A 27,067-nucleotide genomic window follows, 5' to 3' on the forward strand; every position below is an offset into this window, starting at 1 on the left:
TTCAACACACTCCCAGGCCGTGCGTTCCAGATCCTAACAACTCACTGCGTTAAAACGATTTTCCTCATGTTGCCTTTGGTACTTTTGCCAATCACCTTAAATCATTGTCCTCTGGTTCTCGACCCTTCACCAGTGGGAACAGTTTCTATCTATCTACTCTGTCCTGACCCTTCGTGATTTTGAACACCTCTCTCAAATCTCCTCTCAACCTTCTCTTCTCCAAAGGGAACAGCCCCAGCTACTCCAATCTATCCACATAACTGAAGTCCCTCATCCCTGGAACAATTCCCATAAATCTTTTTCCATAGCTAACCTAAACCTTATGATAAATGTTGCCCTACTGACATGGTTTTGCTATAAAAAGGGGTGGGGAAGCACAAACATAGTCCACTAGTAGCACAGATTGAATACCCCACATCTGTGGATTTTGGAGGCTTCAGCATCCCCTTGTGTTCTCCAAACCACCTTCCAGATCATGGTCTCTTCATCAGCCATGGTAAATGCAGCAAGTAAAAGCAAGAAAAAATACTTGCAACGTGGCAAAGTATATTCTTGACAAAAGAGTTTGAACCTTTTTTATTCTACACTTTTATTTGGCTTTCCTCAAATGAATGCATTTTCTTCCTTTTTCTGTCCCTTTATGCATTTTGTTTGCTCCCTTTTCTTCTATTTCCTCCTCGTTTTCTTTTTGCTTTAACTTTTTCTTCCTTGTTATTTCATTCCCACCTCCTCCTCTTTTCCTTTCCCTCCAGTTCCCTGTCTCTCTGGGTGGATGCAGGGGCCTCGCCTGGACCCCAGTCTTTCTTCTCCTGCTGCCCCCCGGTTCGGAGACATGTCCGACCCTCTCCACTCCGCTTATTTGCGGGGAAAGCTCGCCTCCTTCGCCGCCGACATGAGGAAAATGATCAACGCGCCGGAGCTGAGGTGAGAGCAGCCGCGGAAAGCAGGAAAGATCGGGGATTGGTAGGCCTCACGCTGATTGTGCCCTGCGTTTCTATGTAAATAGTAATCAGTTTATGGATAATCTTGGAGGAATCTGCTTTGAAAATTACCCATGAAAGGCTCCACTTTAAGAATCAGTTAGGGGAAAAGTTTGTCTATAATAATTGAATGCAACTTCAGATACATGTTATAAAGCTGTTCACAATATAAATTGCTCATAAATTAAGAATAACCTTAAAATAAAAGCCTTATTTTTCCTACATTACAATAGTGACCACACTTCAAAAGTACTTCATTGGCTGTGAAGTGATTTGGGACATCCTGGGGTTGTGAAAGATGCTATATAAATGCAATCTCTTGTTCTAAGTTTATAACATTAACCGACACTTTTTCAATAAGCAAACACACAGTGCTGTCTTGTTATTGGGATGATTTTTTAAATTTCCAAAATATACTTTATTTGTAAAAAAAACTGTAAAAAATACATTACAAACAGTTCAAAAACAGCACCAAGTCTACAATACAAAGAGTGCTAAGGAGATCAGTTTCCTTCAGTGCAGGAATGAGTTTCCTCACAACCCTTCCATTTCATTTTACCTGCCATGTACTTTTTGCAGCAAACAAATATTTTCTGGATACAGCCCGAGGGTTTTCCATGGAACCAGCTCCTCAGTTCACCTTGGTGGGGGTACCTTACACAGTGGTCTTTCCCCATTGAGCCTTTGCCGTGGCTGCCCCAAGTTTTAGTGCGTCCCTCAGCACGTAGTCCTGGACCGTGTCCTGGAAGAACCTTTTTTTAAATTTCCAAAATATACTTTATTCGTAAAAAAAACTGTAAAAAATACATTACAAAACGGTTCAAAAACAGCACCAAGTCAACAATACACAGAGTGCAAAGGAGATCAGTTTCCTTCATTGGGATGATGTTGTACTGGGGAGTTTCCAAGCACCTCCAGTTCCTGCAACAAGCTTCTTTCCAAATTCACTTGCAATGTTTCATTTTTTGGTAGGCACACAAATATACCACAAGGTTGCCACTATCCAGTTTTTGAGTCTGAAAATTTCTAAAAGGAAAACCAGACGGGTTCAGATGATGTAAAAAACAAGAAGACCCAAACTTCAGTTTCTAAATAAAAGCAAAATACTGCGGATGCTGGAAATGCAAGCTCGAGGAACAGCATCTCATTTACCGATTAGGCACGCTACAGCCTGCCGGACCGAACATTGAGTTCAGTAATTTCAGAGCATGACGGGCCCCCCATTTTACTTTTATTTTTAGTTATTCTTTTTTATATATTTTTTGTGTTTATTTTATTTTATTTTATTTTATCTTAGTTTGTTCAGTTTGCCTACCCACTTTTTTTTTATGTTTGTACTTGCGGCTGTTCAGTTTTCAGTCTGTTAACACCCTAACTGTACTAATGCTTGTCTTTCAACACACCATTAACATATTGTTTGCCTTTGCTCCATGACCTTCTGGTTGGTTATTCTCTGTGACCTTGTCCTATCTACGCCTTCTCCTTTGTTATCTCTTGCCCCACCCTGGCTTTACTTGCTTAAAACCTTTCACATTTCTAATAATTGCCTGTTCTGAAGAAGGGTCACTGACCTGAAATGTTAACTCTGCTTCTCTCTCTACAGATGCTGCCAGACCTGCTGAGTATTTCCAGCATTTCTTGTTTTTATTTCAGTTTCTAAATGTTAGGCTACAATCTCAGAGAGTACAGGAGAAATGCCGTGAACAACAAATGCCCCTCTACATTGCTTTCATTGATCTCACCAAAGCCTTTGACCTCGTCAGCAGACGTGGTCTCTTCAGACTACTAGAAAAGATCGGATGTCCACCAAAGCTACTAAGTATCATCACCTCATTCCATGACAATATGAAAGGCACAATTCAACATGGTGGCTCCTCATCAGAGCCCTTTCCTATCCTGAGTGGTGTGAAACAGGGCTGTGTTCTCGCACCCACACTATTGGGATTTTCTTCTCCCTGCTGCTTTCACATGCGTTCAAATCCTCTGAAGAAGGAATTTTCCTCCACACAAGATCAGGGGGCAGGTTGTTCAACCTTGCCCGTCTAAGAGCGAAGTCCAAAGTACGGAAAGTCCTCATCAGAGAACTCCTCTTTGCTGACGATGCTGCTTTAACATCTCACACTGAAGAATGCCTGCAGAGTCTCATCGACAGGTTTGCGTCTGCCTGCAATGAATTTGGCCTAACCATCAGCCTCAAGAAAACGAACATCATGGGGCAGGATGTCAGAAATGCTCCATCCATCAATATTGGCGACCACGCTCTGGAAGTGGTTCAAGAGTTCACCTACCTAGGCTCAACTATCACCAGTAACCTGTCTCTAGATGCAGAAATCAACAAGCGCATGGGTAAGGCTTCCACTGCTATGTCCAGACTGGCCAAGAGAGTGTGGGAAAATGGCGCACTGACACGGAACACAAAAGTCCGAGTGTATCAGGCCTGTGTCCTCAGTACCTTGCTCTACGGCAGCGAGGCCTGGACAACGTATGCCAACCAAGAGCGACGTCTCAATTCATTCCATCTTCGCTGCCTTCGGAGAATACTTGGCATCAGGTGGCAGGACTATATCTCCAACACAGAAGTCCTTGAAGCGGCCAACACCCCCAGCTTATACACACTACTGAGTCAGCGGCGCTTGAGATGGCTTGGCCATGTGAGCCGCATGGAAGATGGCAGGATCCCCAAAGACACATTGTACAGCGAGCTCGCCACTGGTATCAGACCCACCGGCCGTCCATGTCTCCGTTATAAAGACGTCTGCAAACGCGACATGAAATCGTGTGACATTGATCACAAGTCGTGGGAGTCAGTTGCCAGCATTCGCCAGAGCTGGCGGGCAGCCATAAAGACAGGGCTAAATTGTGGCGAGTCGAAGAGACTTAGTAGTTGGCAGGAAAAAAGACAGAGGCGCAAGGGGAGAGCCAACTGTGCAACAGCCCCAACAAACAAATTTCTCTGCAGCACCTGTGGAAGAGCCTGTCACTCCAGAATTGGCCTTTATAGCCACTCCAGGCGCTGCTTCACAAACCACTGACCACCTCCAGGCGCGTATCCATTGTCTCTCGAGATAAGGAGGCCCAAAAAGAATTTCACATATGTATAATGATTAGGAATGTGTATTTTCCATAGCAAGACATCCTGCTAATTTCTACAGTTGCTGTATGTAGCATGCTTGAGTACTGCAGTTTTGCATTAAAAAAATCCCAGAGGAAGTTCTCTGAGCAGACTGGAACAATAATGAATTACTACTCCAGCAAATCACATTCCCTAACTTTTTTTCATAATATAATAGCTGTCAAGTCCATGTTGCATGACTTTGAATGATTAATGATTCTGATGTAACCACTGCAGGATTTTCAAGGTATCAACAGCTGATATTGTAAGATAAGACACCGTGCACACTATAATACATGCAGTATATTACAGAACTGTAACATATTTAAGTGTTCCAATAATGTAGGTCACAAGAGCAAAGTATGAATGGCATATGAATGTTGATAATGTCGCAGCCAGGAATACTACTCAAAATTATCTTTATTTTCCTTAAAATGTCACACGTGTTTTTTAATGCCAATATTTCTATTTTTTTCGTTCTCCCTCTATCTGAAGTGATTTAAGGCTTTTTAAAAATTCTTTCGTGGGATGTGGGCATTGCTGGCAAGGTCAGCATTTGTTGCCCATCCCTAATTGCCTTTGACAACTAAGTGCTTGCTCGGCCATTTCAGAGGGCAGTTAAGAGTCAACCACATTGTTGTGGGTCTGGAGTCACATGTAAGCCAGACCTGGTGAGGACGGCAGATTTCCTTCCCTAATAGACATTAGTGAAACAGATGGGTTTTTACAACAATCGATGATCGTCTCAGTAATGGATTTAAAAAAAAAATTAATTAATTGAACTTAAATTCCACCAGCTGCTGTGGTGGGATTTGAACCCATGTCCCCAGGGAATTAGTCTGGACCTCTGGATTACTAGTCCAGTGACGTTACCACTACACCACCATCTCTCCTTGTTTCCAGGACAATTGTAGAAAAATGAAATAATTTACATTTATAAAGCAACTTTTGAGATCACAGGGTGTCCCAAAATGTTTCGGTGCCAGTGAAGTACTTTTGAAGTGTTGTCACGTTGCAATGGGGAGAAATGTTGTCTTGTAATTGACTGCTATGTGTTCTGTGCAAACCTGACAAATTGATTGACCCTCCGAGGACAATTTCAAGAAGTAGCATGGTAGAGATTGGCAACTCGCTGTGTGGAGCATTGTGGGTGGCATATCACACTGGTTCTGCAAAATGTTAACTGTGATGCAGCCCCGTAAGTCATGTACTTTTATTTCTAAGCTTTCCAGTTGAAAGATAGTATTAGAATCATCTGGCAGTAAGGGAGGTCTTTACTGAAAAATGATATACTGTGCTTTCCTGGCCTATGGTACTTTTTAATATATTGCAGCCTAATAATAGCCCAGAACTAAATGACACGAACACAACGTTTGGCAAGCATCAAGTGTGACGGGAAATTAGGATTTCCATGGGTACATCTGTGAAATCATTTCCTATCAAAAAGTTTTATGTTATGTGAATTCGCTACCTTTTAAAAAGAAACTGGAGTAGCATCTGGTTAAGACAGGGCAGAAGGATATAGGGATAGATATAAATAAAGATGATCAGATACTCCAAGAATGTGCTGGTTTCAGTCTGGGAAGCATGGGAGTGTCATCTGTGTAATCCATCAACTAGGAGTTGAATTGTGCAGATTAATGATAGCTTACAGTTTTAAGTTCATTGCCAGTATTGATTTGTGGGGGAAATGATTTTTTGATAACCTGTGATTATTAGCTGCCAACATGAAACTGAATAAATTATTGAATGTTCTTCACAGTAGGGATTACATCCTCCGTCTAGAAGGAAAAGGCTTGATGACTGAATCACTGTTACTCATTTGACAATTATTTTCTGACCCTAGCATTTCCTGGTTGTCAACTGCAGATTGTTTCTCAATAAATTTCCAGTGAAGTTGCGAATTATTTAGTGTGATACTATCATCAATGACAACTACTTGCATTTACATAGAGCTCCTCCTTTACAGCAAGATAATTGGATGCACTTTACAATAAGGAGGAAAGCGATTCAGTGGATATGGGAATGGAGAGACAAGGATGGAGACAGTTTTGAAGAGGAGGGGTTTGGGGAGATTCTTGAAAGCGGGAAGAGAGGCAAGGTGGTCCGAACTGGGAAGATGATTGAAGAAGCAGGAATGTGGCAGAGGTGGATATTTATAATGACCATGTCATCCAAATTGATTCAGAATTCTATTAGCTTCCAAACTTCACTTCTGAATCTGCAATAATTATTTCAGGTGATTTCCTTATCATCATAAGCAAAGTGCTGTTGCAACTCTGTATTCCGAACAGCTGAGGTGCTGCTGGGAACCACATTTGGCATGCCTAGCTACATTCTCTAGTAGGAATTTGTCTTTCCTTTCAGTGATCACAATTTTATATGGCTCAACCTCAGGCTATCAGTAGCCAGAAGAATCTTGGAATCAACCCTAACTGACATCACAGTTAAAAGTTTCGTAGCGGCCCAGATGCATTAATTGGACTTTATTCTACGTGGGTCTGCATCACTAAACCTTTTCCTTACCTGACATTGATGCAATGCAGCATCTAATAAGATACTTCAAATGAGCTGTTGGAGTTCAACTGCAACAACAACTTGAATTTAGTGCCTTTAACATAATAAAATGTCCCAAAGCATTTCACAAGAGCTTAATCAGATAAAAACTGACACTGAGCCAAAGAAGGAGACATTATGAGAGGTGACCAGAAGCTTGGTAAAAGAGATTTTATGCTTTCTGTGTTGTTATTTGCATCTTTGTGACACAAGGCAATTCAATCTCACCACTCACATCACTGCCAACCAGCACAATTGCAGGATGAGTAGAGAGCTTGCTGGGAGCTGAGATGCATGCTGAAATGTCATATTTTAACACTGAGCCTGGGAAATACATGGTAATAGCTGGCTAGAGAGGTAGGGCAGCTACTGCATTGTAAGTCTTTCACTTTTTAAAGCCATTTTTGATTAGTTGTCAGCTGGAGTAATAGTATGGTTTAGTATTGAGCTCAGTGCCCTTAAGTTAGGAAGGGAAAGAAATCCACTCCAGGAGACTATTTGTCAACCTCTTCTGACAGCACTGCAAATAGGCTTCATATGAGATCAGGATTACTCTTGGTTGTAACACTTTCCAAAGTCGAATAGTCTGTGGGATGGCTCATGTAACTGATACTGTGGAACTAGATCCCAACAAGGAATCAACACTATCAGGAGAGTAGGAAAAGGGAGAAAATCAGATATCACTTTTCCTGTTGCATGCCAGGAATTGTAGTCCTTTTATGGTTCTTTTTTGCTAAATTGCTTTTATAAACTTAGGAACATTTATCATAGTAACCGTGATCTAGCACAATCCTATGACTTATGTAGCAGTTGAGACTTTTAAAGAGGCAGTTATGATATTATGCCATTTGTAAGGATTTTCTATTCTGCAGGTTAAGCATTCAAAAAGTTTTAATTTTTGTGTGTGTTGTGGCTAATTTGTTTTTGTGTTTTTTTAACTAGTGATGTAAAATTCATTGTTGGAGAGGAGAGAAAAGTCGTGTATGCCCACCGCTGCATCTTAGCCTATCGCTGCGAGGCCTTTAGTGCCATGTTCGCCCAGCAACTTCTGTCATGTGCTGCAAAAGAAGCTGACATTCCATTTGTTCTATTAGATGTGCAACCAGATGTCTTTCTAGCTGTGGTTGAGTTTCTCTACACAAACTGTGTGATGCTGAGCAGCAAAATAGTGAGTACTTGACTTTCTGGGATAGATCTTAACTTGGGCGACTGACCAGCAGAGAGAGCCAGCCATCTGCCCTTTGCAGTTGTGGAAAGACCAGAGCCATAGTGTGGCCTGAGCCACATTTAAATAGAATGGGTGTGCTATGAGCAACTGAAGCAGCTCATTGATTTTGGGCTGATAGCAAGCTAAGTCTTGGGAGGTGTAGGCGGCAGGAATGGAGGAGGGAACAAAAGGGGGTCAGAATCAAAGTTGGGGGGGGTGGGTGGACAAGAGGTGGTCATGATTGCATGGGGGTGTGCAGAGGGATTATTTTTATGGGGCCCCGCTTCAGGCTCTGCAAAAATAATTAAAAGTTACCCTTTTGAGGCCTCTTTGTTGTACCACACTAAAATAGGTCGGTGTGTACATCGAGTATGCTGTTATCTGTTCTGTCCTTAAATGGCAGTCGAAGCCCTATGCTTGTTGTTGGACCCTGACTTTTCATATTAAAATGGGCTTATTGCCTGAAATACACAGGTGCTTTGGCCGACCAACAGTAGGCCCCTATTATGGTGGCAACAGAAACATTGATGTTAACAGGATGCTAAGTCTATTGATCCTGATGTGAGGCTGTTATAGTCCTGTTAATGCTGACTTCAGCAAGTTAAAATCAGCCCCTTAAATATCTTCTGCATCTGTCATTTTGTGCTGTGAACCAGTCCAAAAGAGCTGCTGAGAACTTTTCTGTTTTTGGCAGTTGTTTGCAACAGTTGAACTTGTTGGCCGTTGTTAAGTATTTGTCAGTCATGATTAATCCAGTTGTCCTGATCCTTAGTTTTATCTCCAGTAGAATTCTACCACCCGAGAAAACATCACATTTTTTGTATTCCTGGTTTCAAGCTAACATTGATGTAAAAATACTCCACAAGTGCACACAAACGATCTGCAATACTATTCGATCACTTATGATGTTGCACATGGAGAGGGAAGATCAAGTATTGTCTTATGGTGAAATGGTGTTGGAGGTCGGGGGTGGGAGATAATTCAGCCCCTATTTTAAAGTTAGACCGTCTGTCCTTATTTTTATATTTCCACTGTAAATTCCTGTTCACATTTGTATATAATCATCCTGTGTAAACTTGTCATGCTGTAAGTACACCCTCTTGACATGAAATATGTGCAGATTTAAAAAATTTATTAAGCAGATAGTTCAATAGCAACCTATAGCAATTTGGGGAGTATTGAAGTAGAATTGGTTTGAACTGAGGAGTTTTTCTGCAGTCCAAGGTGAAGAGCTGAGAAACACAAAACTGAAGCATTACAGAATCAGCACTTCTGGGAGGGTGTAATCACAGAGCAACCAGTTTACATAGACAGGCTTACAGTTTCCATTACAAATGTGGATATGGGAATTTATAATGGGAAAAGTTGAAAGGAAATGTGCACAGATGTAAACTTTCCCTTGTATTATATACATGTGCTTGTGTATGATGATGTAGACAGTGCTAATGGATGGAGCAAAGCCTTGGCGCTTTTGGAAGTTGTGATGTCCTTTAGGGTCAAAATGATGCTAGTGGCTCCTTTACAGATTTCATTTCCTGCTGAGATTTAATTCCAAGAACTTTGTTTATAACTGAAAATTAAATATTTGTATCAAAGATAGGGATCACAAGTAGCAAAAATATTGCCAGTAATAACAGTTGGATAGTCTCTCCATAGACTGAGAGGATTGGACTGCTTTCAGCTTGCTCACCACCTCAGTAAGAGAAGTTGAGTTTTCAGTCTTTGTAACCCGTGCTGAAGCTTATTGCATTGGAATCATTACCGTTGATCACCTGCTGAGTCTTCATTTTACGATATTGGAATCTTTAGCTCAGGTCACTCTAGGAGCTACTTATAAAAGTGAAATCATTAGCTCAGGGTATTTGGTTCACCACATACTACCCAAAATGTTCAGATCTGCTTATTCAGTAGCCCTTCACTGTGATAGAATTTGAATCTCCATTCATCAATTGAAAAAGAGAATATTCTTCTTATTCGGGAGTGAACAGATGATGTTCAACACTAGACTTGTTGCAACTTGATTTGCCTCAGATCTGCCACTAGATGCCTGTAGGATTCACAAACTGTACTGGAGAAGAACCTAAAGCTTAATTTTGCTAAATCAAGAAATGTCTTCCAAATTAGAAATTCTGGCTTCAAAATGTATTTTTTTTGTCCCACTAAAGAAACTTTTTGTTAGCCATAATATTTCTTGCTAGACATTTCTCAGTTGAATTTGAGATCAAAATGCCTGCTCAATCAAAGCATTGAACCAGGACCTAGGCTGAGAAACCTGAAACTCCTTCGGCATTTACAGTAGAGAGGGAAGGCTTATCTGCTATCAATCTGAGCAGATTGTGTCATAGAGGTAAAAGATCAATATACAGACTCACTGCACTACCCTTTTTCTTGGGTGTGATTTGTATCCATGATTGAAATTTATTTTGTTAATTTTCCCTCCCTCTTCTGAAGATGCTGGTTCATGCTGGGCTGTGGTTTCTTCTGGAACTTTGCTTACGTGGCCATTCTTCATTTGTGCATTTAGATATTGGGGCTTTTGTAGTTTACAGTCAAGCACCAAAACCATTCTTCCCCAATATCTATTCCAGTGGACTTTAAATCAAAGAGAGGTAAGTGGGTCAAAGAATGGCATTTAGAAGTGGCATTTTATTCCCTTCCCTAGACTAGGTATCCTAACGGCTAACTTTTCACAGATCAAGAATTGAAGCCGAGACCTTCTGATTTCCATGGTTCAACTACGTTCTGACTTTACAACTGAGTTACTTGAGGAGCTAGAAATAAATGTTTGTATAATGATCTTTTGAAATGTTAGCAAGTATAACAGGAAAAGGAGAACATTAGTGAGTCTGATGTACAAAAACATGGCTTGAATTATCAATGCTCTAAACTTGAAATTAAAAAGTAAACACAAATGGAAGATGAAGACATGATATGTAACAGATGAACAGTAGGCTGACAGCATGGGATAAATAGCTATTCAAAATAAGCAACCAAATTTGCATGAGGTCTTGGAAGTATAAGGATATTAAACTCTTGGGGGGATCATAAATGGAGTGACAGGGAGCCACATCAGACCAATCCAGTGGGAGTTTCACAGGTCCACACTTTGCATTACTGTAAGAAGACCTAATACATTTTTAAAAATTCTTTCCACTTGTTTTGAAAATTTTCCTCCTCTTTAGGTTACCCCCCTTGCTGTACACTGTTCCTCAGCTGAATGGTCTGGAACGCAATGGATTTCAGACCTCTGTTTAAGCTTTTTCATTAGCAGTTTTTAAAAAAAAAGGTACTCTGGTGTAATGATTTGCCTTTCGATATTAGGAAAAGCTTACATTTTCCCCCTTCATCTTTGTAATAACATAAAAAAAAATAATTCCATTGAATAAGGACCATTCCAAAAATATTATAGCCAAAGGGAGCAAATGTGTTATCAATAAATATTTTCAGAAGGTGTTCTTTTCAAAGAACAAAGAACAAAGATAATTACAGCACAGGAACAGGCCCTTCGGCCCTCCAAGCCTGCGCCGATCCAGATCCTCTCTCTAAACATGTCGCCTATTTTCTAAGGTTCTGTATCTCTTTTCTTCCTGCCCATTCATGTATCTGTCTAGATACATCTTAAAAGACTCCATCGTGCCCGCATCTACCACCTCCGCTGGCAATGCGTTCCAGGTGCCCACCACCCTCTGCGTAAAGAACTTTTCACGCATATCCCCCCTAAACTTTTCCCCTTTCACTTTGAACTCGTGTCCTCTAGTAATTGAAACCCCCACTCTGGGAAAAAGCCTCTTGCTATCCACCCTGTCTATACCTCTCATGATTTTGTACACCTCAATCAGGTCCCCCCTCAACCTCCGTCTTTCTAATGAAAAATAATCCTAATCTACTCAACCTCTCTTCATAGCTAGCGCCCTCCATACCAGGCAACATCCTGGTGAACCTCCTCTGCACCCTCTCCAAAGCATCCACATCCTTTTGATAATGTGGCGACCAGAACTGTACGCAGTATTCCAAATGTGGCCGAACCAAAGTCCTATACAACTGTAACATGACCTGCCAACTCTTGTACTCAATGCCCCGTCCGATGAAGGAAAGCATGCCGTATGCCTTCTTGACCACTCTATTTACCTGCGTTGCCACCTTCAGGGAACAGTGGACCTGAACACCCAAATCTCTCTGGACATCAATTTTCCCCAGGACTTTTCCATTTACTGTATAGTTCACTCTTGAATTGGATCTTCCAAAATGCATCACCTCGCATTTGCCCTGATTGAACTCCATCTGCCATTTCTCTGCCCAACTCTTCAATCTATCTATATTCTGCTGTATTCTCTGACAGTCCCCTTCACTATCTGCTACTCCACCAATCTTAGTGTCGTCTGCAATCTTGCTAATCAGTCCACCTATACTTTCCTCCAAATCATTAATGTATATCACAAACAACAGTGGTCCCAGCACGGATCCCTGTGGAACACCACTGGTCACACGTCTCCATTTTGAGAAACTCCCTTCTACTGCTACTCTCTGTCTCCTGTTGCCCAGCCAGTTCTTTATCCATCTAGCTAGTACACCTTGGACCCCAAGCGCCTTCACTTTCTCCATCAGCCTGCCATGGGGAACCTTATCAAACGCCTTACTGAAGTCCATGTATATGACATCGACAGCCCTTCCCTCATCAATCAACTTTGTCACTTCCTCAAAGAATTCTATTAAGTTGGTAAGACATGACCTTCCCTGCACAAAACCATGTTGCCTATCACTGATGAGCCCATTTTCTTCCAAATGGGAATAGATCCTATCCCTCAGTATCTTCTCCAGCAGCTTCCCTACCACTGACGTCAGGCTCACCGGTCTACAATTACCTGGATTATCCCTGCTACCCTTCTTAAACAAGGGGACAACATTAGCAATTCTCCAGTCCTCCGGGACCTCACCCGTGTTTAAGGATGCTGCAAAGATATCTGTTAAGGCCCCAGCTATTTCCTCTCTCGCTTCCCTCAGTAACCTGGGATAGATCCCATCCGGACCTGGGGACTTGTCCACCTTAATGCCCTTTAGAATACCCAACACTTCCTCCCTCCTTATGCCGACTTGACCTAGAGTAATCAAACATCTGTTCCTAACCTCAACATCCGTCATGTCCCTCTCCTCGGTGAATACCGATGCAAAGTACTCGTTTAGAATCTCACCCATTTTCTCTGAGTCCAAGCATAACATTCCTCCTTTGTCCTTTAGTGGGCCAATCCTTTCTCTAGTTACCCTCTTTCTCCTTATATATGAATAAAAGGCTTTGGGATTTTCCTTAACCCTGTTTGCTAAAGATATTTCATGACCCCTTTTAGCCCTCTTAATTCCTCGTTTCAGATTGGTCCTACATTCCCGATATTCTTTCAAAGCTTCGTCTTTCATCAGCCGCCTAGACCTTATGTATGCTTCCTTTTTCCTCTTAGCTAGTCTCACAATTTCACCTGTCATCCATGGTTCCCTAATCTTGCCATTTCTATCCCTCATTTTCACAGGAACATGTCTCTCCTGCACGCTAATCAACCTCTCTTTAAAAGCCTCCCACATATCACATGTGGATTTACCTTCAAACAGCTGCTCCCAATCTACATTTCCCAGCTCCTGCCGAATTTTGGTATAGTTGGCCTTCCCCCAATTTAGCACTCTTCCTTTAGGACCACTCTCGTCTTTGTCCATGAGTATTTTAAAGCTTACGGAATTGTGATCACTATTCCCAAAGTAGTCCCCTACTGAAACTTCAACAACCTGGCCGGGCTCATTCCCCAACACCAGGTCCAGTATGGCCCCTTCCCGAGTTGGACTATTTACATACTGCTCTAGAAAACCCTCCTGGATGCTCCTTACAAATTCTGCTCCATCTGGACCTCTAACATTAAGCGAATCCCAGTCAATGTTGGGAAAATTAAAATCTCCTATCACCACCACCCTGTTGCTCCTACATCTTTCCATAATCTGTTTACATATTTGTACCTCTATCTCACGCTCGCTGTTGGGAGGCCTGTAGTACAGCCCCAACATTGTTACCGCACCCTTCCTATTTCTGAGTTCTGTCCATATTGCCTCACTGCTCGAGTCCTCCATAGTGCCCTCCTTCAGCACAGCTGTGATATCCTCTTTGACCAGTAATGCAACTCCTCCACCCCTTTTACCTCCCTCTCTATCCTGCCTGAAGCATCGATATCCTGGGATATTTAGTTGCCAATCATGCCCTTCCCTCAACCAAGTCTCAGTAATAGCAATAACATCATACTCCCAGGTACTAATCCAAGCCCTAAGTTCATCTGCCTTACCTACTACACTTCTTGCATTAAAACAAATGCACCTCAGACCACCAGTCCCTTTATATTCATCATCTGCTCCCTGCCTGCTCTTCCCCTTAGTCACACTGACTTCATTATCTAGTTCCTTACAGGCTTTTGTTACTACCTCCTTACTGTCAACTGACCTCAATTGGTTCCCATCCCCCTGCCACATTAGTTTAAACCCTCCCCAACAGCGTTAGCAAAAGCACCTCCAAGGACATTGGTTCCAGTCCGGCCCAGGTGTAGACCGTCCAATTTGTAATAGTCCCACCTCCCCCAGAACCGGTCCCAATGTCCCAAAAATCTGAACCCCTCCTTCCTGCACCATCTCTCAAGCCACGCATTCATCCTGACTATTCTTTCATTTCTACTCTGACTATCACGTGGCACTGGTAGTAATCCTGAGATTACTACCTCTGAGGTCCTACTTTTTAACTTGGCTCCTAACTCCCTAAACTCTGCTTGTAGGACCTCATCCCGTTTTTTACCTATATCATTAGTGCCTATGTGCACAATGACAACTGGCTGTTCACCCTCCCCCTTTAGAATGTTCTGCAGCCGATCTGAGACATCCCTGACCCGTGCACCTGGGAGGCAACATACCATTCGGGAGCCTCGTTTTCGACCACAGAACCGCCTATCTACTCCCCTTACAATCGAATCCCCTACGACTATAGCCCTTCCACTCTTTTTCCCGCCCTTCTGAACAGCAGAGCCAGCCACGGTGCCATGGACCTGGCTACTGCTGCCTTCCTCTGGTGAGCCATCTCCCTCAACAGTATCCAAAACGGTATACTTGTTTTGGAGGGAGATGACCGCAGGGGACTCCTGCGCTGCCTTCCTGCTCTTTCTCTGCCTTTTGGTCACCCATTCCCTTTCTCCCTCAGCAATCCTAATCTGCGGTGTGACCAATTCACTAAACGTGCTATCCACGACCTCCTCAGCATCGCGCATGCTCCAAAGTGAGTCCATCCGCAGCTCGAGAGCCGTCATGCGGTCTAAGAAGAGCTGCAGTTCGACACACTTCCTGCACGTGAAGGAGTCAGGGACATCAGCCATGTCCCTGAGCTCCCACATTGAGCAAGAGGAGCATGACACGGGTCTGAGATCTCCTGCCATTTTTAATCTTAAGCTTAACTTAGTTAAATGAAAAAGGAACGAAAAGTTTTTACCAATCACAATAAAACCAGAGAAATCGAAAAAGCCTTACCTTATAAACACCCCACCGAGTCCTTTTTTTTTTGGTTAGAGGAGGAGGGCGGGTGGGAGACACGACAGGTGTGGTGTCTCGGGTTCAGAAACCGCCCAAATATATAGTGTTTTACTTACCCAGCAGCCCCCTGGCCTCCGCCGAAAAACAAAAGGAAATTAAATTTACTTTCAAACTGACCTTCCCAGCTGCTCACTCGCTCACACTCTGCTCCCGAAAAAGCTGCTGCAATGAAAGGAAAGTTATTTGAAACCGCCCAAATATATAGTGTTTTACTTACCCAGCAGCCCCCTGGCCTCCGCCGAAAAACAAAAGGAAATTAAATTTACTTTCAAACTGACCTTCCCAGCTGCTCACTCGCTCACACTCTGCTCCCGAAAAAGCTGCTGCAATGAAAGGAAAGTTATTTGAAACCGCCCAAATATATAGTGTTTTACTTACCCAGCAGCCCCCTGGCCTCCGCCGAAAAACAAAAGGAAATTAAATTTACTTTCAAACTGACCTTCCCAGCTGCTCACTCGCTCACACTCTGCTCCCGAAAAAGCTGCTGCAATGAAAGGAAAGTTATTTGAAACCGCCCAAATATATAGTGTTTTACTTACCCAGCAGCCCCCTGGCCTCCGCCGAAAAACAAAAGGAAATTAAATTTACTTTCAAACTGACCTTCCCAGCTGCTCACTCGCTCACACTCTGCTCCCGAAAAAGCTGCTGCAATGAAAGGAAAGTTATTTGAAACCGCCCAAATATATAGTGTTTTACTTACCCAGCAGCCCCCTGGCCTCCGCCGAAAAACAAAAGGAAATTAAATTTACTTTCAAACTGACCTTCCCAGCTGCTCACTCGCTCACACTCTGCTCCCGAAAAAGCTGCTGCAATGAAAGGAAAGTTATTTGAAACCGCCCAAATATATAGTGTTTTACTTACCCAGCAGCCCCCTGGCCTCCGCCGAAAAACAAAAGGAAATTAAATTTACTTTCAAACTGACCTTCCCAGCTGCTCACTCGCTCACACTCTGCTCCCGAAAAAGCTACTGCAATGAAAGGAAAGTTATTTGAAACCGCCCAAATATATAGTGTTTTACTTACCCAGCAGCCCCCTGGCCTCCGCCGAAAAACAAAAGGAAATTAAATTTACTTTCAAACTGACCTTCCCAGCTGCTCACTCGCTCACATTCTGCTCCCGAAAAAGCTGCTGCAATGAAAGGAAAGTTATTTGAAACCGCCCAAATATATAGTGTTTTACTTACCCAGCAGCCCCCTGGCCTCCGCCGAAAAACAAAAGGAAATTAAATTTACTTTCAAACTGACCTTCCCAGCTGCTCACTCGCTTACACTCTGCTCCCGAAAAAGCTGCTGCAATGAAAGGAAAGTTATTTGAAACCGCCCAAATATATAGTGTTTTACTTACCCAGCAGCCCCCTGGCCTCCGCCGAAAAACAAAAGGAAATTAAATTTACTTTCAAACTGACCTTCCCAGCTGCTCACTCGCTCACACTCTGCTCCCGAAAAAGCTGCTGCCATGAAAGGAAAGTTATTTGAAACCGCCCAAATATATAGTGTTTTACTTACCCAGCAGCCCCCTGGCCTCCGCCGAAAAACAAAAGGAAATTAAATTTACTTTCAAACTGACCTTCCCAGCTGCTCACTCGCTCACACTCTGCTCCCGAAAAAGCTGCTGCAATGAAAGGAAAGTTATTTGAAACCGCCCAAATATATAGTGTTTTACTTACCCAGCAGCCCCCTGGCCTCCGCCGAAAAACAAAAGGAAATTAAATTTACTTTCAAACTGACCTTCCCAGCTGCTCACTCGCTCACATTCTGCTCCCGAAAAAGCTGCTGCAATGAAAGGAAAGTTATTTGAAACCGCCCAAATATATAGTGTTTTACTTACCCAGCAGCCCCCTGGCCTCCGCCGAAAAACAAAAGGAAATTAAATTTACTTTCAAACTGACCTTCCCAGCTGCTCACTCGCTCACACTCTGCTCCCGAAAAAGCTGCTGCAATGAAAGGAAAGTTATTTGAAACCGCCCAAATATATAGTGTTTTACTTACCCAGCAGCCCCCTGGCCTCCGCCGAAAAACAAAAGGAAATTAAATTTACTTTCAAACTGACCTTCCCAGCTGCTCACTCGCTCACACTCTGCTCCCGAAAAAGCTGCTGCCATGAAAGGAAAGTTATTTGAAACCGCCCAAATATATAGTGTTTTACTTACCCAGCAGCCCCCTGGCCTCCGCCGAAAAACAAAAGGAAATTAAATTTACTTTCAAACTGACCTTCCCAGCTGCTCACTCGCTCACACTCTGCTCCCGAAAAAGCTGCTGCAATGAAAGGAAAGTTATTTGAAACCGCCCAAATATATAGTGTTTTACTTACCCAGCAGCCCCCTGGCCTCCGCCGAAAAACAAAAGGAAATTAAATTTACTTTCAAACTGACCTTCCCAGCTGCTCACTCGCTCACACTCTGCTCCCGAAAAAGCTGCTGCAATGAAAGGAAAGTTATTTGAAACCGCCCAAATATATAGTGTTTTACTTACCCAGCAGCCCCCTGGCCTCCGCCGAAAAACAAAAGGAAATTAAATTTACTTTCAAACTGACCTTCCCAGCTGCTCACTCGCTCACACTCTGCTCCCGAAAAAGCTGCTGCAATGAAAGGAAAGTTATTTGAAACCGCCCAAATATATAGTGTTTTACTTACCCAGCAGCCCCCTGGCCTCCGCCGAAAAACAAAAGGAAATTAAATTTACTTTCAAACTGACCTTCCCAGCTGCTCACTCGCTCACACTCTGCTCCCGAAAAAGCTGCTGCAATGAAAGGAAAGTTATTTGAAACCGCCCAAATATATAGTGTTTTACTTACCCAGCAGCCCCCTGGCCTCCGCCGAAAAACAAAAGGAAATTAAATTTACTTTCAAACTGACCTTCCCAGCTGCTTACTCGCTCACACTCTGCTCCCGAAAAAGCTGCTGCAATGAAAGGAAAGTTATTTGAAACCGCCCAAATATATAGTGTTTTACTTACCCAGCAGCCCCCTGGCCTCCGCCGAAAAACAAAAGGAAATTAAATTTACTTTCAAACTGACCTTCCCAGCTGCTCACTCGCTCACACTCTGCTCCCGAAAAAGCTGCTGCAATGAAAGTTTTTCAGTTTCAGTTGAGTATCTTCTATGCTTTAGCAGTGAGACTAAAAAAGAACAAAGCCATGACTGGTCTGCAACCACACATGGTGCCATTCTTACCAATGATGTGGAGTGAAAATCCTCCAAGGGAATCCGTTTCTCTACTTCATTATACAGTGGAGCACAAAACCCCACATGGAGGCTGGTAGCAATTTGTTGAAAATGATTAACACTGACATATATACACATTTTTGCTTCAAGATTAGAGTGTCCCTTAAATTAAATAGGTTAATACTAATCCATGATAATGATGATCTCTACTAAATTTGTTTGCTTCAACCTTCTGATAATTTTTTTCTTTTCTTCAGGCTCTGGACGTACTCACATCAGCGGTGGAATATGGGCTAGATGAGCTTCAAAAGGTAAGTCCTGATAAATAATATCTGGTTAATGAGATCAGAAGGATAATATAGCCTGTTGCAGTGGGTATGTAGAAATCTAAATTACAAAGGTCATTTCAACAGAAATCATCAGGATGGGTAGTGATTCATAGGAAGTTGTATTGTGCAAGTATGTAATTTCATAATATTGCCTGTATTGTGAATCATGCTTGCTTACAGTATTTGCACAGAGGCTTGGAGAAGGAACTATACCGATACATTTATACTCTTATTTTGGAGTCTAGTGATTATATGTTTTACAAGTCAGTTTCATTACTTTTTTTTGCATACTTTTAGGTGGTTCATTTTGAATATAAATTTTCCTTCCTTCAGCAAATAGCTCTTTATCCCCTGCCTGTGTGCTCCATTCTGATTCAATGCATTAAATTATGAAGAGCAGCACTAAAGGTGACCCAATTTATTTTGCTTTAAAAATTTACAAATAGATAAAGTTAAATTTGAAGGAAATGTATTTTACACATATGTGTCATTACTATTTGTGAGTAAATGGTATTCCTTCTAGAGAAATAAGTACCATACACAAAGAGAAGGAAATGCCCCTATTTGCCCTATTTGACCTTTACTACATTTTGGACTAAATTACTAAATTTGGACATAAATTTGAATGGAAATTTTACTGAGATGGCAGAAATCTGTCCCTGTGCTTTTCTATCATGTATTGCGGCAGCATTGATATAACATCTGGGATTTTTCCTCAGTTAGTTATTCCGACAGAATATTGAGAACTCTACTTCCCACCATTAACTGTCTTCCTTGGGTTTTTTGAATTGATGAATTGTTTTGGCAACCCTGAGATAGTGCAAACCGCCACCTTTTTAGTCATTTCATTGTCATTACACATAGAAGTTACAACAGGAACAGGTCATTCAGTCTAACACTCTTCATTGATAGTTACCTTCCACATGAGCAATAACAGAATGACATAATTAGTACCGCACAGCTGTATCTTCTAGGAGCTACTTCATAGCTGTCCAGCAGTACTGGACCGCTGCTGCTGGATGAGCTGGTACTGCTTCTTCTGGAATGACTGGCAAGCACTACAAGGGGTGGTTTTCCTGAATTCCAAAGGCAGTAATGCCACAGATATAATAGCATCACTGCCTACCATTTATTCTGACTTAGATAGCCAGTGTTGCAATTTTCTACTTGCTGGCCTATCTCCATCATGCACAATCATGTGGAAGGCCAGGGACTGGAGATTAAAGTCATGCTTTGCACACGGAGTAGTTTCTCTGCTGCCAGTGCTGTGCAATTTGACCCTCAAAACAATTGGTTGGATTTGAAGGTGGAATATTCCACCACAAGTGGCTTTCATCATAGACACTATAACATAATTTAAAAGGGAACCGGATAAATATTTGAAAAAAAAAGGAACATGAAAGTTATGGAGAAAGGGCAGGGAATTTCCCAAATAATTTTGCATGTTGAAATGGTTTATTTTTTTATCCCTAATTAACGTGAATCATGCTACAAAATTCACAGCTTGTGAGTGAAAATGTTATCTTCATGATATGATTCAGGCTAGTTTCCAACCTCAAAGGAAATAGATTTCATGTGTGAACACATTAACGCATCCTGAATATGTGCTTCAATGATGTTTGTGAAAGTGGTAAAGTATCAAGTACTTTGATAACATGTTGAAATGGGTTTTTGAGCTGCCAGTTTGTTGTCAAAAATGGTTAAGTATGAGCAACGTTACAGTGGGTATCAAAACTCCTCTGACAACAAGCATGGTAAAAATGAGGAGAAAGAACTGTTTATTTAAAAACATAAAAACATTCAGCACTCTATGAACTGCTTTGCCTGTGCTGGGATGAGGGAGCGGTACCACAGGACATGCGCGATGCCAATATCCTCACCCTCTATAAGAACAAGGGTGACCGCGGTGACTGCAACAACTACCGTGGAATCTCCCTGCTCAGCATAGTGGGGAAAGTCTTCGCTCGAGTCGCTTTAAACAGGCTGCAGAAGCTGGCTGAGCATGTCTACCCTGAGGCACAGTGTGCCTTTCGAGCAGAGAGATCCACCATTGACATGCTGTTCTCCCTTCGCCAGCTACAGGAGAAATGCCGTGAACAAATGATGCCCCTCTGCGTTGCTTTCCTTGGTCTCACCAAAGCCTTTGACCTCGTCAGCAGACGTGGTCTCTTCAGACCACTAGCAAAGATCGGATGGCCACCAAAGCTACTAAATATCATCACCTCATTCCATGACAGTATGAAAGGCACAATTCAGCATAGCAGCCCCTCATCAGACCCCTTTCCTATCCTGAGTGGCGTGGAACAGGGCTGTGTTCTCGCACCTACACTGTTTGGGATCTTCTTCTCCCTGCTGCTCTCACATGGGTTCAAGTCTTCAGAAGAAGGAATTTTCCTCCACACAAGATCAGATGGCAGGTTGTTCAACCTTGCCCGTCTAAGAGCGAAGACCAAAGTACGGAAAATCCTCATCAGGGAACTCCTCTTTGCTGACGATGCTGCATTAACATCCCACACTGAAGAGTGTCTGCAGAGACTCATCAACAGGATTGCGGGTGCAACGAATTTGGCCTAACCATCAGCCTCAAGAAAACGAACATCATGGGACAGGACATCAGAAATGCTCCATCCATCAATATCGGCGACCGCGCTCTGGAAGTGGTTCAAGAGTTCACCTACCTAGGCTCAACAATCACCAGTAACCTGTCTCTCGATGCAGAAATCAACAAGCGCATGGGAAAGGCATCCGCTGCTATGTCCAGACTGGCCAAGAGGGTGTGGAAAAATGGCACACTGACACGGAACACAAAAGTCTGAGTGTATCAAGCCTGTGTTCTCAGTACCTTGTTCTATGGCAGCGAGGCCTGGACAGCGTATGTCAGCCAAGAGCGACGTCTCAATTCATTCCATCTTCGCTGCCTCTGGAGAATCCTTGGCATCAGGTGGCAGGACCGTATCTCCAACACAGAAGTCCTCGAGGCGGCCAACATCCCCAGCATATACATCCTACTGAGCCAGCGGCGCTTGAGATGGCTTGGCCATGTGAGCCGCAAGGCAGATGGCAGGATCCCCAAAGAGACATTGCACAGCGAGCCCATCACTGGTATCAGACCCACCGGCCGTCCATGTCTCCGCTTTAAAGACATCTGCAAAGGCGACATGAAGTCCTGTGACATTGATCACAAGTTGCCAGTGATCGCCAGAGCTGGCGGGCAGCCATAAAGGTGGAGCTAAAGATTGGCGAGTCGAAGAGACTTAGCAGTTGGCAGGAAAAAAGACAGAGGCGCAAGGGGAGAGCCAACTGTGTAACAGCCCCGACAACCAATTTTATCTGCAGCACCTGTGGATGAGTCTGTTACTCTAAAATTGGACTTTATAGCCACTCCACTGACCACCTCCAGGTGTTTACCCATTGTCTCTCGAGACAAGGAGGCCAAAGAAGAAGAAGGTTACATACGAGTCCTATACCTGCGCTGGAGATGCTGCTGGTCAGTCTTTAGCTTTTGAACTCGGTACTGCATGCATTCTTTTATTTCATTTATTTCCTTACATTTTCCTTATAATTTTATATCTACTCCCTCCCCCGCCAACCCCCACCCACAGCCACAATAACATTTTCACTTCTCCATTTTACTTTTGTCCTGAAGGTATTGGCTGCTTGCTGGGAAAATGTTCTATTGGTGCTGTTTTATTGTATAACAATTTCTCCAAGAGCCTATTGTTCACATGAGAAACTAGATATTGCTAAAATGTTATTTATTTACAAGGGGCATTGCAACTGAGCTGAATCACCTTCCATACACTTCCAACAGGGCTTACTAGATTGCAATCAAAAGCAGATTTTCTCCCTTCCTAGGAAGCACTGACACCAATTGTTGCATCCTGGTGTTAGACAGGCTGAGATGTGGATTGAGCCTGGAAGCTTCCCGGTTAGTGACTTATTGACTTGGCCAGTTAAATTGTTGGGTAGGTTATTTCTATCCAGTTTCAGGACCTCTTTCTCACATCTCAATCTTTTCTGAGTGAGAAGGCAAGAGATATGGAAAATTCTCAGACCTTTTACCAGGACTGTTCTGCAACCAGCCAATAGGTGGATGGTTACTTCGTGGTAATGTTACCACGAAGCTAATGCTCTGGGAACATGAGTTCGAATCCCTCAGTGGCAGCTGGTGGAATTTAAATTCAATGAATTGATAAATCTGGAATTGAAAGCTAGCCTCAATAATGGTGACCATGAAACTACTGGATTGTCATAAAAACACATCTGGTTCACTAATGTCCTTACCCACTCTGGCCTACATGTGACTCCAATTCTACAGCAATGTGGTTAACTCTTAACTGTCCTCTGAAATGGGCTAGCAAGCCACTCAGTTGTACGCTACAGAAAAGTCGGTGTACCTACACTAGATGGACGGCAGCGGTTCAAGAAGGTGGCTCACTACCACCTTCTCAAGGGCAATTGGGGATGGGCCTGTGATTCATTCTTATAAAAACCATTCCACCTTCCACCTATTCCTTCAGTCGGGTCAAGTTGTGTGGAACAATTTCAGACAGGAACTTAGAAGTGCACATTATGCATGGTTTTAAGTAGTGAAAAAGAATGTGGAGTCCTTGAGATCAATAGAAGAGTCTAAAATATGGTGTAAAATAGTGGGCTGTAAATTCCCTCGAAGAAGAATAATCAATATTAATTATTATGGTAGTTAAGCGGTTAAGCCTGATTCTTACACACAACCACACTCCTGAGGAAAAAAAATTTAATGTCTGTTCTGGTAATAATTCTAATCTCAGCACAAATTTTCAATACCCAATTTGAATATGCTTTGGTTACAGAATATAGAATCCCTGATTCAAGTTAAATATAAAAAGTTCTGGGAGGCTAACTGTCCATTTGATATTTTACTTGCATTTGTAAATTTGCTAACTGGCTAAGAGCATTAATGATTAAATTCCGCCATTAAATATTTGTCAATATTATTTATCTTTGCTGAGATTTGGTGCCTTGTAATATGAAATTGGAGCATGTTGTGTGTTTCCTACAGGCCTGGACCTGCCTCCTGAACCAATTCCAGCAGTTCACATGAGTCTAAGGTGCCATGACCTCAAGGCTTTTAAGAAAAGATCACATCTAGCATTCCTTCCCTGACGTTAGTCAGGATGTGTAGCTCATCTCTGCAAAATCAAATCACATCTGTCGGAACGGATTGGGGGAGAAGCACCATATACACAGGATGCTTGTGTAGATTCTCTGTTCAGAAAGCATAAGAGAGTGTTTTGAGTGAAGGCCATGATGTATTGAGCTGTGCTGTAGTGAGTGGTGTGGAGTATATTGGAGAGATTTCAAATTTAAACTGTGAATGCAGGATTAGAAAACTTGAGTATAATGTAAGAAATTTTGTGTTTTGAGAATTCTTTCCTCCCCTACAGAATAGCTGATTTGTGGAACAGAGTTTAGTTTAGTTTAGAGATACAGCACTGAAACAGGCCCTTCAGCCCACCGAGTCTGTGCCGACCATCAAACACCCATTTATACCAATGCTACACTAATCCCATATTCCTAACACATCCCCACCTGTCCCTATATTTCCCTACCACTTACCTACACTAGGGGCAATTGCTAATGGCCAATTTACCTATCAACCTGCAAGTCTTTGGTAGGTTCCTTCATTTAATCCTTTTAAGGTAGGAATTGGGCAAATAGTTTTAAGTACAGGATTGAAGGTAGTAGGGCTGATGTCGACATAGATGAATAAATATGCTCTAGAACACAATGGTTGAGAGTGAATTGACTAAATAACTTTTACATTCCTGCTTTCTTATGTTCTGATATGTGTCCTCAGTGGAATGTACTAGCTTTGGCATTGTCAACACTTGCGAATGTGAATCCCCTGATTTTAAGGTTTCTTTATAGTTTCTGATTCATGTGAGAAAGTATAAAGAATGTAGGGGGTCTTGAAAATTGCTGGAGTTTTAAATTTCTCATGTGAATTGCGAGCGTTTAGAAACTGAGAAATTGTGGGATTCACAAGTCGTGATGTTGTAATATTCATATTCTCTTTTGTAGAACCCTTTGCTTAGTTAAGCTTAATTGTCAGGGTGAAATTTTTGCAAAGTTTTCCCCTTTTGGAAGTCTTACTTGTCATTATATATCTCCTGTCATCTATTGCGTGCTGCCTCAGACTACAAAATTCTAATGACCTTGCCTCGTCATCTGGTGTGACAGACGGTAGTACTTCAAGTTAAGAAGCAACTGTAGTTGGAAATTTGCTGTTTATTTTTAAATGGCTTCCTTACATTGCAGTGCTGCCACCTTTGGTGTCTTATGCAACATAAATGAGATGTGTGGAGTCCAGTTTGCTGAAGATCTCTAACAGGTTTATTAAAACTGAACTACTATATACAGCAGAGCAAACTATTTATAGAACCTTCATCTGAGTGTTGCAGTTGCAGTGTGACCAAGGCTTGTAGTCACATGACTACATCCTGGTCCTTAGCTCATTAGCATACTGAGATCTTAAAGGGACATCACTCTTAAAGCGATCTTACAACAGTGCCGGCTGCCACTTTTCTGGCCATGGACTAGCTGAGCATTCAGTATGTCCATACAGCTCTGAGATGCAGCTTTCCCACTGCTGGTCTGTATAGACTTTTTGCAGCCACCATGAAAGATACAACAAAGTTGCCTATCATGAGATTCAAAGAATCATGTTTGCCAAAGATCGCACCTGTGCAGTCTTTGATTCTGCGGTGTCTGCCCCATAACCTGTAAATGGGTCAAATCCACATTGCCAGTACATTGTAGAACTATTTCTACCAGTTAGTTTCAGAATGGAATGCAACGTCCTCTCTACTCCCCAACAAAACCAGGTCTATGTGCCCTACAGATACTTATCAATTTAAAAAAAATTACTTTTCGAAAGCTCAGTTGCTTAAGATATAAAAATTATAATTATGTGGAACAGTTGGTGTGTCATAGAGCTCACAAGTGCAGTACTGCAGTATTTCCATTCACCATGCTGTTATTTGATTTCACTTAAGTAGAGTCAGCTGGGGCATAAGGTGTTTCAGAAATTGATTAATTTGGGAAAGATGAGCGAATCAAGCAATGTTGCCTTCAAGGGAAGGGACCAAGTTGAGTTGACTGTGAGTCCAGCAGAAGAGGGAGTTCCGTGTGTAAAACAAAAATAGCTTAGGAATAAGATGTCAAGTCTGCCATGAGGTTATTGCTGAAATCCCTGAATCGCTATCTGCATAAACTAACCGCTTGGGGGATTGATCTGGTTTACACAGACATGTTCATGTGAATCAAAATTCCATGTCGTAAATGAGAATTTTATGCAGTAGACTTTGGGATCATTCTAGCCTCCTATGATCATTATGTCTAAGGACCTATTAAAACCTAGGTTTTTCAGTTTTTATCTTTAGTGTAAAGAAAAGGGATTAAAATTAGGAAAATAATTGGATCCCCAAAATACTGGATAAATTTGACGTAAATCTATTTAAAAAGAACACTTTTTAATTTGAAACTCAAAAAACAAGAAAGGGACTTAAAGCTGTACAGGCAAGCTAAGTGAGAACCCGCGATTGCTTCCACAGTTCATGGACACTGCTTTTATATGGCTCGCCATCAGACCGTCACTGAACCTCTGGATTGTTTTGTTAGTTAAAAGTGAAATGAAAGATTCTATGTTTATAAACTCCAGCTACTTATCTGCCACTATGAAGGTGGGATATTAAAAATTGTTGGTGATTAATCTTAGGGGAACCAATGTGATCTTGCTTTTAGTAAACTATACTTTGGTGTATGACATGAAGCAGCTTTTGATTGGTGACCTCATTCTTCAAGGGCCTAGAAGTTTGGTAACTGTCAGTGCACAACAGTCCTTTTGCCATACCTAACTAGGAATGAAGCACTGACATTTTCTGCAGTATAAAGAATGTGGTTGTCATAGCAGTATCTAAAGATGATCCAGGTCCCCTTTTTAAAAAAAAAAGTACCTTTCGCAGCTTTTGTTTCTTCTGTTGAAAATTGGATCTGGAGATGAACATATATCACATCAGTGACCTTAATATGACATGCTTGCTTGGAAATTGCATGGTGTTGGTATAGATGCAATTCATGT

At 42.2% G+C, this 27,067-nt stretch overlaps 1 protein-coding gene across 7 annotated transcripts in view; it reads left to right on the plus strand.

Moving 5' to 3' along the window:
• Positions 1 to 505: 505 nt before the first annotated feature.
• Positions 506 to 27,067, plus strand: part of LOC137372762 (BTB/POZ domain-containing protein 19-like) — a 242,976-nt gene continuing 216,414 nt past the window's right edge. For 6 of the 7 annotated variants that reach the window (XR_010975493.1, XM_068036977.1, XM_068036971.1 and 3 more), the window contains exons 1-4: positions 844 to 924; positions 6,062 to 6,240; positions 7,591 to 7,816; positions 18,874 to 18,927. Coding sequence is in view for 6 of the 7 variants with exons in the window: in XM_068036977.1 (XP_067893078.1) it covers positions 6,074 to 6,240; positions 7,591 to 7,816; positions 18,874 to 18,927 (447 nt within the window). In the remaining variant the exon portion in view is untranslated. Of the gene's footprint in view, positions 925 to 6,061; positions 6,241 to 7,590; positions 7,817 to 18,873; positions 18,928 to 27,067 lie in introns of all 7 variants that reach the window. The other variant, XM_068036972.1, reaches the window with a different exon arrangement.

The sequence above is a fragment of the Heterodontus francisci genome, chromosome 8 (genome assembly GCF_036365525.1).
Source record: "Heterodontus francisci isolate sHetFra1 chromosome 8, sHetFra1.hap1, whole genome shotgun sequence".
NCBI classification, from domain to species: Eukaryota; Metazoa; Chordata; class Chondrichthyes; order Heterodontiformes; family Heterodontidae; genus Heterodontus; species Heterodontus francisci.